A 13062-nucleotide genomic window follows, 5' to 3' on the forward strand; every position below is an offset into this window, starting at 1 on the left:
CCCCCCCCCCCCCCCCCCCCCCCCCCCCCCCCACCCCCAGCCAAGGACCGGCCCTCGCATCTCTGAGTCAGGCTCCATTGGCGTCCCAGCAGACCCAGCTGGCGAGGCTTGCCTTTCCTTCTATGTGTCCTGCCTCAGGCAGCGCTCTGGCCCCGCCTTCAAAGTCCTTTCTTGTCAGAATTCGGGTTTTAAATGCTTAAAATAAAACACATGAGAGGCTATGATAGTGAAATAACACTGCTGCTTTTTCCCATCCAGGTCCTCAGGCTTTCTGAAGTGTATCCATGAGCCTGCAGCTCTGTGTACTCTAAGGAGCTTTGTAAAGCTCCTTAAACTTGCCTGCTGCTGTTCCCCAGAACCCTGCTGTCCACCTGGAGGATTCAGCAGGCCTTGGCTGACCATGTTGGTTGGTGGCTTCTTCCACCTCCAGTCCCACTTTCTACAATAATCCCCTTAATACTGCTAAAGCCTTTCCTCTGATGATTATTTCCCATTTCCCCCATTTGAGTCATGCTTGTACATGGTCTCTAGTGATGACTACACACCAGGCTCTGTGCTAAGGGCTTTACAAACATCTCACTCAATCCTTAGAGCAACCTTGGGAGGCAGGTGCTATGATTATTCCCATTTCACAGATGAGGAAACTGAGGCAAACAAGGTTAAGTGACTTGCCCAAGCTCCCACAGCCAGTGTCTGAGGTTCTATTTGAACTTGGGTCTTCTTGACTTCAGGCCCAGCCCTCTATCTTCGGGGTCGCCTGGCTGCCTCAGCATTGTGCGGCATCTCCTTCTCTGGACTGTGAACAGGGACTGTCTTTGGCTTTCTTTGCATCCCCAGCACTCAACAGAGAACTTGGTACATAGTAGGCATTTAAGAAATGCTTGTTGGCTGACTGAGTGTGTTCTTTTGGTAAGTTAAACCTTAGCTAAGGCATATTCCAATTAGCCTGATTTACTTGCTCGCAGCTTTACTCAGTCCATTTGTGTACAGAGATCTGAGGCAGGCTCATTTTTTTTTTTACTTTTTTGCCTTCTCAGAATTTCTGGGCATCCCCTGCTATGCTCCTGATGCTGTGGTTCTATGAGACTCAGTTCCTGGACATAAAGAGGTAATTTTCTTCTTCCCATTTCATTTCAGAGCAGGAGAGCTGACCCTGGAAGCCCTGAAACACAATTTCTCATTATTTGACCTTGGAGCAGTGATTTAGGCTCTCTGAACTTCATTTTTCTCATTTGTAAAATAAGTACTTAGACCTGCTGATGTCTACATGCTCTCCTGGCGCTCAGTTCCTCTCTTATTTTAAATAACACTCACTTGGCATTCAGCCACAGATAGTTTGGGGAGGGTCTGGTCCAAAAACTGTATCTCGAAGCCATCCTGTGAACATGTCTTGAGATGGCTAGTGCCCTGGCTCCCGTGGTTACCAACCTGAGGGCAGGAGGGATGCTTGGCATTCCCCTTGTGCTGCTGTCATGAGGCTGACATGGCTCAAGCACTATGGAGATATCTTTGGCGATGCCAAGGGCTAGGCAGCCTTGTTGCCGAGGGTTAGTCCTCAGAGCACTGTGCCACTTTAGCTCTGGGCCCCCAGTAGGCACTTGTGGCATCAGCAAGGCAGGACAGTGGTTAAGTGGTCTTTTTAGTGGTCCACTACTAGGTTAAGTCCATCCCACAATAGCAGCTCAGAGTTATATGAGCTCTGATGCTCCCCTTCAGCTGCCAGGATGACCCGGGGGTCGAGGCTTCCGTGGAAGTGAGGGCTCATTTCTGTCGCTTTGCAGAATGGTCTGGTCCCCATGCTGCCCCATGTCATGGAGATTTCCTCTGCTTGAATCCTGTGTGAGCATCTTTCTTGAGATGATTAGAATCGATATTTTCCTTCTTTATGTTAGAGAAAACGAGCTTGAAGTCTTAGGAAATGGTATTTTAATATCTGCATTGAGTTTGGCAGATTATAGAAATCAATGTTGTCTCCTGGGGCTGGGAATGCTACTCCTCCCTCCTACATAACGAAGCATAATTACAGAGATGTTCAGAGTCAGAAAGGAAAGAGGAGAAAAAAGAACAAAGACAGGCCTTCCCAAGAGGGCCTCAGGGTAGGGGAAAACCTATTTTGAATCACTGCTAGGAATAACCAGCCCCATGAGTACATATGTATGGGGTGGGGTGAGTGGGAGACTTGACATGCCCCCAAAGAACCCTTTTCTCTCTATTCCTCACAAGGGCTGTAGCTTAATACAAGGAAGGCGTAAAATGCCAGTCTACCTCCATCATAAATATAAGTCAACTGTACTTGCCACCATTCATCCAGGAACCTCATCCATATGACCAGCACCTTGCCTAGTTTCAGAGCCAGCTCAGATCCACTCAGTTCAATATACACTTAAACACAGAGGGGTTTTTTAAATCCCTCACCTTTCACTTGTCATTGACCCATTAGTCCAACCTTTGTAAGTTCTTGATAGGTGCAGAACTCCATGCTCACATAAAGTTTTTGCTTGTGTGTAGCTGAACTCTAGGGGTGTCATTCAATGCTCCTAACTTGTGTGTGCGTGTGCGTGCGTGTGTGTATTTTAGGAACAAGTCTTCCAAAAATAATCTTTACTCATTTTTACATTAGTCCATCCAAACCATTTCTAGCTTAGAGATGTGTCTAAACTGGCATCTCTTCCCCATGCCGTCCAACATGACTCTAGGTAACTCTCAGAGGACTTGTTTGTTTCTAGCTTTCGTCTTCCTGAGCGGTTCCAGCACGGGAGGGACTCGGGTGATCCAATCCAGAAGCAGGAACACTGCAGACCTAGGACCCAGCTCCAGCCCTTGGAGTCTCCCAACCCTGATCTCCAACTAAGTCTCTAGGGATGACTTTCCCAAGCCTGACTTCCATTGGGACATGGTCATTTCCGAGTCCTTTTGGAATTCTGTTGTGACCTGAGATTGTGGGTGGTCCCAAAAGTAACAGAATCGGAGAATTGGGATGCAGATGGTCTCTTAGGAGCCCCTTCCCTTACATCAATGAGGAGCGCACCCTTTCCTTCCTAGGCTCTGCCTCTTGTAAAGGTAGTGCTGCATGGACACCTGCAGGGTGTGGGTACACAGACGGGAGTAGCTGCCTCTGGCACATCCCACCTCTCCCCGATCTTGCTACAATTCAGGGAGTCCCAGTCGTGTGACCTTGCCACAATGGAGTCGCTCCTCTTTGGTGAACGGAGACTTTGCCTACTGCTTTTCTCTTGGCATATAGTCAATAAAGACAAGTCAATACAAAAAGAGCAACAAATAATCAATATTTAAACATCAGCCTGTCTCAGACTCCTGCAGGCCATGGACCAAAGACCATCAGTTTTGAACCCAGGAATTCTAGGGAAGATAGTCTGAGCTTGTTCATTTTCCCATGGCCATCCCGCCTTTAAAATGAAAACAATGGTGTTAATGCGGGTGACAGGGCAATAATAACTAAGAATTTCCCCCCTCTCCTCCCTCTCCTTCTGGCCCTCAGTGCCTCTGATATCTGTTTATGCCTGGGTGGAACATAAGGATGTGAGGTTACCTAGAAAGGGCCAGAGCAGCAGTTCTCAGAGTTTGCTCTCGGCACCCCTGGGGGTCCCTGAGACCCTTTCAGGGGTTCATGGGGCCAAAACAGTTTTCACAACAACCCTAAGATGTTTTAATTTCTCACATGGTCATTATCAATAGGTCCAGCCTGCATAAACAAAAGCTCAATATTTTTTAAGAATGTAAATGAATCCTGTGACTTAAAAGTTTCACAACTGCTGGCTTCAGGATGCTTCCATCATCTGACTTTGCTAGTGTTAAGTAGACCCTCTGGAAGGTAAGTGGAACAGGGTGGAGCCTAGCACATGGGGCTGGACCTCTTGAGTTGCAGTCCCACCAAGCCTTGGGCTGGCAGCTCACCCAACTTCTCTGGGCCTCAGCAAAACTAGGAGGCTGGCCCGGGCCACCTGAAAGTTCCCTTTCAGCTCATTCTGTGATTCTCTAGAAGAGCATTTGTAAAGCTTCCTCGAGTGTCTTAGATCTCTCTAGTTTTAAGAACTTGGAAGACCTGATGCTCTTCTGGTGTTGACTAATGTGGGCCAACATGGGCCAGAATGGGTCCCAGATTCAGGAATCACAGAACTGGAAAGTAGGAAGGGGCTGCCTCCACCCCCGCCCCCCCAACACCAGAGGAGGGTGGGGAACTCAGAGCCTCCTAGGCAGCTGGGCCAGGACTGCACTACTCTGATTGGTTCAGGAGTGTTCTCTTGTACAGAGCCCAATCTGCCTCAACACAATTTCCACTTATTTCTCTAGAGGACTCTCCATGATGGAGTGCTTGGGATCTATGTTTGTAAAATCAATTTGTAAACTCAATTTGTAATACCAATTGGTAACATCAGTAATGATGGGGTGCTTGGGATCTCTGTTTGTAACATCAATTTGTAATAACATCAGTCTGTAAATCCAATTTGTAAAACCAGTCTGTAAAATCACATTTCCCTTTCCCAGCCTCAAACTCTGCCCCTTCCCCTATCCGCACTCTGCCTAGGCAACAACGTATGACTCCTTTGTCCTTGCTTAACCTAGCCCTATTGTAGTTGCCTCATGTCTCATCCTGTCTGGCCCAAATCTCATCTCCAAGTTAAACTCCCCAAACTTTTATCTATGCACTGAAGTCACAAATTCCTCTCAGGCAGCCCTAACTTTTATCTATAATCACAAGTTAGCCTTGGTTCCCTTACATCCATCCAGTTAGCCCTGACAATGACAGCACTACCCTTTAAAAGTAAAAGCCTGTGCCCTCTTTCACTTGCAGGTCCCCTAAGGATCCTTGCCTGCTGTAAAGCATATAATAAACTTTTTCAACTCTGACTCCAAGGAAGGCTGAGCTAAATTCTTTCCAGACTGAATTGCAAGTTCTGGTCTTAGATAAGATCTGAGTTCCTGCTGAACCTATTGGGAACCATCCCTCATCATTTTGGAGAGTCAGCCAGAATGAAAGTCTGTGGTCTCAAGCTTTCTTGGAGTTCTCGTAAACTTCCTTTACCTCTTCCTTCTCGTCTTGTACGTCGGGTTCTCCATTCAAGCACCTAGGAAGGCTTGATTGGACGGTTTTGGTCTGGGCAGACCAGAATCCAGTCTATTTCTTAATAGACCTGGGACACATCCCACATGGATGGGGGACACCCTGTCTAGGGACAAGCATCTACACGTCTAAAAACACACACAAACACACGTGCGCACACACACACATATACATACATACATACATACATATATATATGTAGGCAAGGCTTTTCTCGTGAGATGTCAGGGAAAAGCGGCTGCAGTGACTTTGGTTTGGGGGCAGTAGAAAGGATGGGTCAGTTTCACTTCATACCCCATGACTCACCTCTGGAATATCTTTTGTACCACTGAAAAACTCGGTCTTCAAGACCTCAAGTAGAAAGGATCAGCCAGCTTCCCCCCACACTTGGGGATCTGTGCCTAGGTTATCTCAAAGCAATTTTACCTGGTCCCCCCATTGGCATCTATCTGGGGGCCAAGCCAATGTGATTTGTGCTGAGGGTTTCAGAAATCCTCTGTGAGCTTTCGAATCTTCCTGTCAGCTTCTCTCTCTCTGTGTCTCTGTTTCTGTGTGAATGAGTGTGAGTAATCTGACACCTCTAAGCTTTAAACTGCAGATGGACTGAAGGACATTCCTTTGAAATGCTGATATCGCTTTCCCTCCTCCTCCTTTCCCCTGCTGCTGAATGCAGGCTGGAGAGGGAGAGAAAGAGAGCAAAATATTGTCTTGTTTAGGTTATATGATGGTAAATGCAAGTGAAAGTATAGGAGAAATGTTAGGTCAGAATTAGAAAGAAATAAGGTATGTATGGTTTTAAAGGGGCTTTAATCAAAGTACAACAGAAGGATGAGTAGACAGTAGTAAAAGCAAGAAAGTTTAAGCATGTAGTAAAGAAAGGAAAATGGGTAGGAACTTAAGATGGCTATAAGTTAGTTGCTATTGAAAAGCATGAACAGAAGTTTTAAGATCTTTAAAAGTTTGAAAATCTCCTCCTCTTCATTCCACTCTGGCCAAGTGGAGTGAGGAGAAGGCAATAAGAAAGGGAGGGAATCTTCTCCCTCAGAACAAAGAGGCAGGCAGACAAACATTTAACTATTTCCTGCCTCACCTAAAAGAGAAAAGTTTTGTGTAACAGAATGCAACTGAAAGGCAACTGAATGCATTCTGGTCATTTTTGAAAAGTGTCACTCCTAATTTGATGCTAAAGATAAGTCAGAATTCATTTTACTATTTGGCATTTAGGCAAATGGGAATATTTTCTAAGATTTGATATGAAAGGTGAGGTTTTTTTGGATTCTCTAGAACTGGGGAAGGGAGTAGGTGCCACTCCCCTCCCCTTGCTAGAGAAGTCAAAGCTATCACTTTCAAAGAAGTTTCTAAGGAGTGGGCACATAAAATTTATTGGAGTAAAAGTTAAAACAGCTAAAAACATTTGAGCAGATTTTGTTATAGTCTCTCTCACCAGATCATATAAGGAAAGAGAGTGCTGAAGAGTAGTAGGGAATTTGAGTTACCCTCCCCCACTTGAAAAAGAAAAAGGGGGTGCATAGCAGCTATATTGAGGGCCCCACTGGAAACAGCCCTAGGCCCCTGGGTACCCTGAAATCCACAACTCTAGGCATGCAGATGACCCTCTCTCCTTTCAATCCCCTGGGCCCACAACCAGGCTCTGCAATTGTGGGGAGAGGAGAAAAGCATCTGCACTTGGTAAGCCTAATTTCCTATCAATACTTTTGGTATGTGATGAATTGGAAATGCAGTTAAAGTCATAATGTCATTGCGTTATTATGGTATCTCTAAATTGTAAAATCCTCTTATACTGTAAAAAATTGAGTGACAAAAAGCAGTTTTCAACCTGAATTTTGTTGAAACTAAAAGATGGAGAAAAAGTTGTGTAAAACTAGCTCTGTCACTTTATCAGTTCTGCTAACCCTATGTTATAATGTTTATTTCATGTGAATTGGATTTTTTATGTTACAATATCTGATGGTTTAAAGCTGTTATATTTGGGATACAAACAAGTAGTAACAATACTCCTGATATTTACTGTGACAGCTGATTGTCCATTTAACTTTTTGGCTATTCTGGAAATATGCAGTGATTTAAAGTTATAGTTTCCACATTACTTATGATGAAATGAATGATTCCCTGCACAGTGAATTGGGGAGGCATTTTTGTAGAATTCGTATTGAGCAAATAAGAACTCCTGAAAAAAAGGGAAAGAAAAATATAGGGATGTAGTTTTCAAGCTTGCTTCATCTAAGAATGTAATTATGTTAATTTGAAGGTTTATGGATCACCACATTCACCATCTATGTGAGATTCCAGAATGTAATTGATTTCTAGTGATAAGTTGATTGGTTTTATGGCATCAAAAAAAAAAGCTTTTAGTCCTGTGTAACTTCATGTGGAGTTTTAAGGTCATCAGATTGGTAATTGATTTGTTTTTGTTTCAAAGTTCAAATTTAAGAACATGATAATTGTTTATGATATTGTTACTGGTAAACAGCTGTACTATCTATGCTGTATGAGAAGCAGTTTCTCTTAAAGTTTTGGAGTATTGTAATTTGGGAAATCATAAGCTTCCAAGTCTGTCTTTGTTTAAAAGGAAATTTCAGTCAAGATTGTTTAAAATTGTAAGACTGTTAACTAAGTTATTGGGCTACTATTTTAATGCTAAAACCTAAAACTGTGACAACTTTATTCTGACTAGTTCTGCCCATTTAGAATAGTCCTCCTGCATGTATGAGAATTGGCTAAACAGGGGAATCATTATCAGCCCTTCCCCCATCCACTCCTGCATTTATGATGTTGTAAAACTGCCAAATCCCCTGGAAACTATCTCTGTTAAGCAAAGTCACTGGGAAAAGAAGTTACAAGGATTAAAAAGGATTTCTATAAATTGGCTTTTAGATTTCAGAAGGAAAGATGGTAAACAGAATTCCTTACATTTGTAAGACCTGATAAATCTTTATTGCTTATTGCAGCTACAAGAGAATAGAAATAATTATAACTGGCTCTAAGCTGTGATTGGTGAGGCTTGTTTAAGGTAAAAGGCATTTGGGACCATAACTAAATTTTATTTTGAGTTTGAATTTGGGTATAGTTATCTGCATTAAACAAGCTACTCAGAGGAAATGTGATCCTGTACTGTGGACAGGTGGAAGTCTGCATTTGGTAAAGGCCAGAGGGACAATTTTAGCCTCCATCTGGGATGGGATCCCTCCTGGCTCAGTTTACCCATGGAGTTCCTTTGAAAAGGAATGTTCCCCACCTCTTTCTGAGTCTAGATTTGAGGTGGAATGGATATGGCCTGGTTGGATATCTGTAACTCACCTGAATTTAAACAGAATCAAGGATGTTTTATCCTGTCATATTTGGAATGTCACAGGTCCCTGCTTTTTTCCTTCTATAGCAGGTTTCTATGATCAGAGCAAGGAGTCAGTAACAGATGTGAGCTCTTTCCTGTTAGCTTACTGGAAAATCTAATATTATTTTCATCTAGGATTAGAACATGTGCAGAAAGTTATGCAAACTGCTTAAGATCATTTTAAAAGTTTTCAACTTTCTTCATAAAAGTTTAGTGATCATTTATAAATCTTGAAACTGTTTTGAAAGAAGGGGGAAAATGCTTTTAGAAGAAAATTTAAATCTCTAGTGTGATTTCAAAAGACCTACTAAAACTTTCATTTGCAAGATAAATTTATTGCTAAATTAATGTAATGAGTTGTAAAGCAGAAGAGATCTTGCTGTTTTGATCTGAATTTGTAGTTATCCCATTATCTAAGCAAAAGTTAACAGTTGTAACTGAATGTACATGTGAAAGATTCTATTTCTGAAGTATCTCTTTTTTCCAGAGTGAATATAATCAGAGGATAAACAAGCTTTGTGAAACAAGGATGTATGTCTACTATCTAGCTGTGAGGTTCAAGTCAGGAGCCTCTTTTGTTAAAGGCAGTAAAATTATGTTAACAAAAGATTAAAAACATATGAGGTATCTTGTCTATGGGAAAATGTAAAGGACCGTGAAATAGTCTGAGTAATGGATTATACTAGCTCATACTAACCCCACTTCTAGTCAATTTTCTCTTATTCCTTTTTGGCCCTTGTTTGTTTAGTCTCTTTGCTAGATTTGTGTCTTTTAGGGTCAGCACCCTTCACTTATAGATGATGTCTCAGTCTGAGTACCAACCACTCTCTGAGTCCATGACCCATCACCCCCTGGACCTGACATTGGCCAGGTTCTGGACACTGGCTACAGACCCCACCCCTTGAACGATGGTACCCCGAGAGGCAGAGACAGCTCTACACCCCTTCCCAGCATGAAGCAGATTGGGAAGCTGACCATCGCCCTTGTCCCCAAATGAATTCGGGTATCATCTGTTTAAGGGGGGGGGAATGATGGGGTGCTTGGGATTTATGTTTGTAAAATCAATTTGTAAACTTAATTTGTAATACCTATTTGTAACATAAGTAATGATGGGGTGCTTGGGATCTATGTTTGTAACATCAATTTGTAATAACATCAGTCTGTAAAACCAATTTGTAAAACCAGCCTGTAAAATCACATTTCCCTTTCCCAGCCTCAAACTCTGCCCCTTCCCCCTATCTGCACTCTGCCTAGCAACAACTTGTGACTCCTTTGTCCTTGCTTAACCTAACCCTATTGTAGTTGCCTCATATCTCATCCTGTCTGGCCCAAATCTCATCTCCAAGTTAAACTCCTCAAACTTTTATCTATGCACTGAAGTCACAAGTTCCTCTCAGTCAGCCCTAACTTTTATCTATAATCACAAGTTAGCCTTGGTTCCCTTACATCCATCTGGTCAGCCCTGATAATGATAGCCCTACCCTTTAAAAGCAAAAGCCTGTGCCCCCTTTCACTTGCAGGTCCCCTAAGGATCCTTGCCCGCTGTAAAGCATATAATAAACTTTTTCAACTCTGACTCCAAGCAAGGTGCCTGAAAAGCCGCTGGCCTCTAGCCAGGACAGAGACTGTTTTCTCGGCCCTGTGCAGCTGGGAGGGACCTTTTTAGAATCAGGAGACCAATATTTCAAATTCACTAAAATGTAGAATCACCAAATCAGATAGACATGCCCAACATACTCAACATTATTAAAGACTTGTGTTCTTTGTTCACATAAAATTACAAGTTCGTCTGAGTTCTGCATTTCTCTTCAGTGAATCTTTTCCTTGGAATCCCTTGGAAGGGACTTGAGCAGCTTCTCAGGCCAAATCCCACCCGAAGTATGCCTTCCCTCCCCCAACATTGACCATTCCCACGAGGATCAGCCCAAGCCCTGCCCTCCACTGGGGCACTGGGGCTACCTGGACAAAGATGAATTCTTCCCGGGCCTTCAGGGAGTTTCCTCATCCAGCCTCTGCTTGAACCCTGGCCCCCTCCCTCCCCTTCCCTAGACAGCCCCTTCCATGTGGGTACAGCTCTCACCACTGGAAGATTTTTCCTGAGCCTGAACCTAAATCTGCTTCATTACATCTCTCTGGCTTGCCTCCTATTTTGCCCTTTGGGGTCAGGCAGGACAAAGCTAATTCCTCTTTTCCACAGCATCATTTCAGATACTTGATCACAGCTGTCATGCATCCCCTGCCCAGTCTTCTCCTCAGATTTTATAAGAATCCAGTCAAACCCTGTAGAACAGGCCTGAGCTGCTACTCTCTACCCTGGGCTCCAGCTCACCAAGCTGCTTCCTAGACCATTTCTGGTCTCCTTTGCCCTTTGTGGTCATATTGAAGAGAGGAGACAAGACAGAGGAGGAGGAGGAAAAGAAAGATGAATATATCACTTTGGCCTCCCACTCCCCCCCACCCCCAGCCACCTTGCCATCGCTCTCCCCAACCTGGAAAGTACTCACTTGAAATAGAACAAGATTCCAAGGGAGCCAAGGAGTGAGGTGATTGACAGGGCATGTCCCACAATGGCCATGTAATAGAGGATGTAGGCCACCTGAAAGAGAAGGGAGCAGTTGCTAATGCCTGCCCATCCCACCAGTCCCCCAGTTAAGGGCCTTGCCCTTTGAAGGGAAGCCCTGACCCCAGCCTTTCCTAGGGAGGCCTTAGGGGCTGCCACCACTCAATGCGTTTGTGGTCAGAGAAAAACGGGTCTCTTTTGTGACTCCCTGCAGGGCAGGGCCCCTCTGAGGCTGCCCAGGCATGGGGAGAAGCTCATTACCTAAAGAGTTTGCAAAAGCCATTTTGACTTTCACATTACTCTGCCCCAGCAGAGCCTGCTTGGATTGCAGAGAAGAGTCTGGTGCTGGCAGACCATTTTGTCTTTGTCTTGATGTCTTGCCAAGGTCCTTCCTGGGAGCAAAAGGGCAGGATGGAGGAGCTTGGCTGGGGGCACAGGCTGCTGTGACCTCACTGAACCTGTGAATTAGCCGGCTGTCATGATCGAGAGCTGTGGAACTCTGGGGCTCTGGGCGGAGTGGGCTTCCCACTTCAGCTGCTCCTCATTAAGTCTCACTCTGTTCCACCAAAGAGGCCTCGATTTCTTTCTTCCTGCATACTTGATGTGAGTGGGCTTAAAAGCCGGTCTTGTTTTTCCTCCCCTGACCACTCCTCTATGGCACTCTCTAGGGTCACAGCTGCTTGCAGAGCCAATCCCATCACCCCCCTGCTTTGGTACCAGTGCCTTATGGTGGAGGAGGAAGGGGGAGAGGAGAAGGGGACACTCACTTCTGGGGCTCACTAGTCCTCCATCAATGTTGGCAGCTCCCTTAAGGCAGATCAGTCACTGCCTTCCACTGGCTTAGAGCTGACCTTGACATGTTGGGGAGGAAACACATCTCCCTGGCAAGTTACTGGGTAAGACCCTTCTTCCCTCTCTGGACCTCAGCTTCACCCTCTGTGAAATGAAGGGACTAGCCTGGATGGCTCCTAAAACCCAGCTCTGCAGTGCCTCGTCCAGCTTCCTGTCTGTACTTTCAGTGGAAAGAAACTGTCCCAGTGGGACAGTTCCAGTACCTGTGGCTAAGCCTCAGCTTGGCAAGGACACTTATCTTCTCCACCAACTGGAGCTGGTTTTTAAAGTAAGCCAGCAGGCTGATGGACAGGGCAGGAATCTGTCCATCAAATCTTATTTTTTTAAAGCAATTGGGGTTAAGTAACTTGCCCAAGGTTACAGGGCCAGTTTTTTTTTGTGTGGGTGTTAAGTATCTGAGGCTGGAACCGATCCAGGTCCTCCCAACTCCAGGCTGAGTCTGCGCCACCCAGCCTCCCCCTGTCTGTCAAATCTTGTGGCTTGGGATTGGATGAGGCTTCTGGGAACAGCTTGGTGAAAGTTGCCTGAGCCCTTGGCCTGCACCGCTGTCCCCCCCCCCTCCACCTGCTGGCCTCCTCCTCCTCCAGATCCTCCCCAGTGAGCCTTCAGTGAGCCTCTGGCACCCCTATTTCTTCCTTCCCCTATAGTCAAACCTGCCAGTGCCATATCTCATTTCTGCTGGGATTCACCAGGTCATTGTCAACTAACAGTGCTCATAGAGGACAGTAGTGTCACAAGAGTGAGGGCAGAGAGGAGGATAAACTGACAAGCCCAAGTGCTGGGGACAGTGTCAGTGGCTCAGATCCTGACTGAACTGAGGGATATGGGGGAAGCCAAGACCGACAGGAAGGGGGTGGGAGGTTTCTCAGACTCTACTGGGCAATGGCCAGGGAGGGTAGGGAGCAGGCAGAGCTGTGCACTGGTTTCTATTTTTTCTCCCAAGGAGATTGATCTTTGGTCCAGGGAGGACTGAAGTAAAAGCCTTAATAGGGAGCTGCTAGCCAAGATAAAAGGGGAGAGCAAAGAAGAACCCTGAGTTCTCTTGGTGAGATCGGGTCACCTGATCCAGATACGTTAATGGCCTCTTTGAGTCCTGGAAGAAGCCACAGGTATTGATTGCTTCAAGCTTTAAATGGTAGGGCTGCTTCAGAAAAGAGGGCCCTAATTTTCTGATAGAGACAGAGACAGAGACACACACACACACACACACACACA

General features: G+C 45.1%; 2 protein-coding genes across 3 annotated transcripts in view; one reads left to right on the forward strand and one right to left on the reverse strand.

The window, feature by feature from the left end:
• The window catches only part of CALCR (calcitonin receptor), a 63060-nt gene that overhangs the window by 30961 nt on the left and 19037 nt on the right, over positions 1 to 13062 (reverse strand). The window contains exon 5 of the mRNA XM_069084488.1: positions 10940 to 11031. Coding sequence (XP_068940589.1) covers positions 10940 to 11031 — 92 coding nt within the window. The remainder of the gene's footprint in view (positions 1 to 10939; positions 11032 to 13062) is intronic.
• The window catches only part of LOC138158300 (guanine nucleotide-binding protein G(I)/G(S)/G(O) subunit gamma-11-like), a 273389-nt gene that overhangs the window by 18140 nt on the left and 242187 nt on the right, over positions 1 to 13062 (forward strand). The gene's annotated exons all lie outside the window — the stretch shown is intronic.

The sequence above is a fragment of the Petaurus breviceps genome, unplaced genomic scaffold (genome assembly GCF_028583685.1).
Source record: "Petaurus breviceps papuanus isolate PSGF00001 unplaced genomic scaffold, PetGlider_PUasm1.0 174, whole genome shotgun sequence".
In the NCBI taxonomy this organism is placed as follows: domain Eukaryota; kingdom Metazoa; phylum Chordata; class Mammalia; order Diprotodontia; family Petauridae; genus Petaurus; species Petaurus breviceps.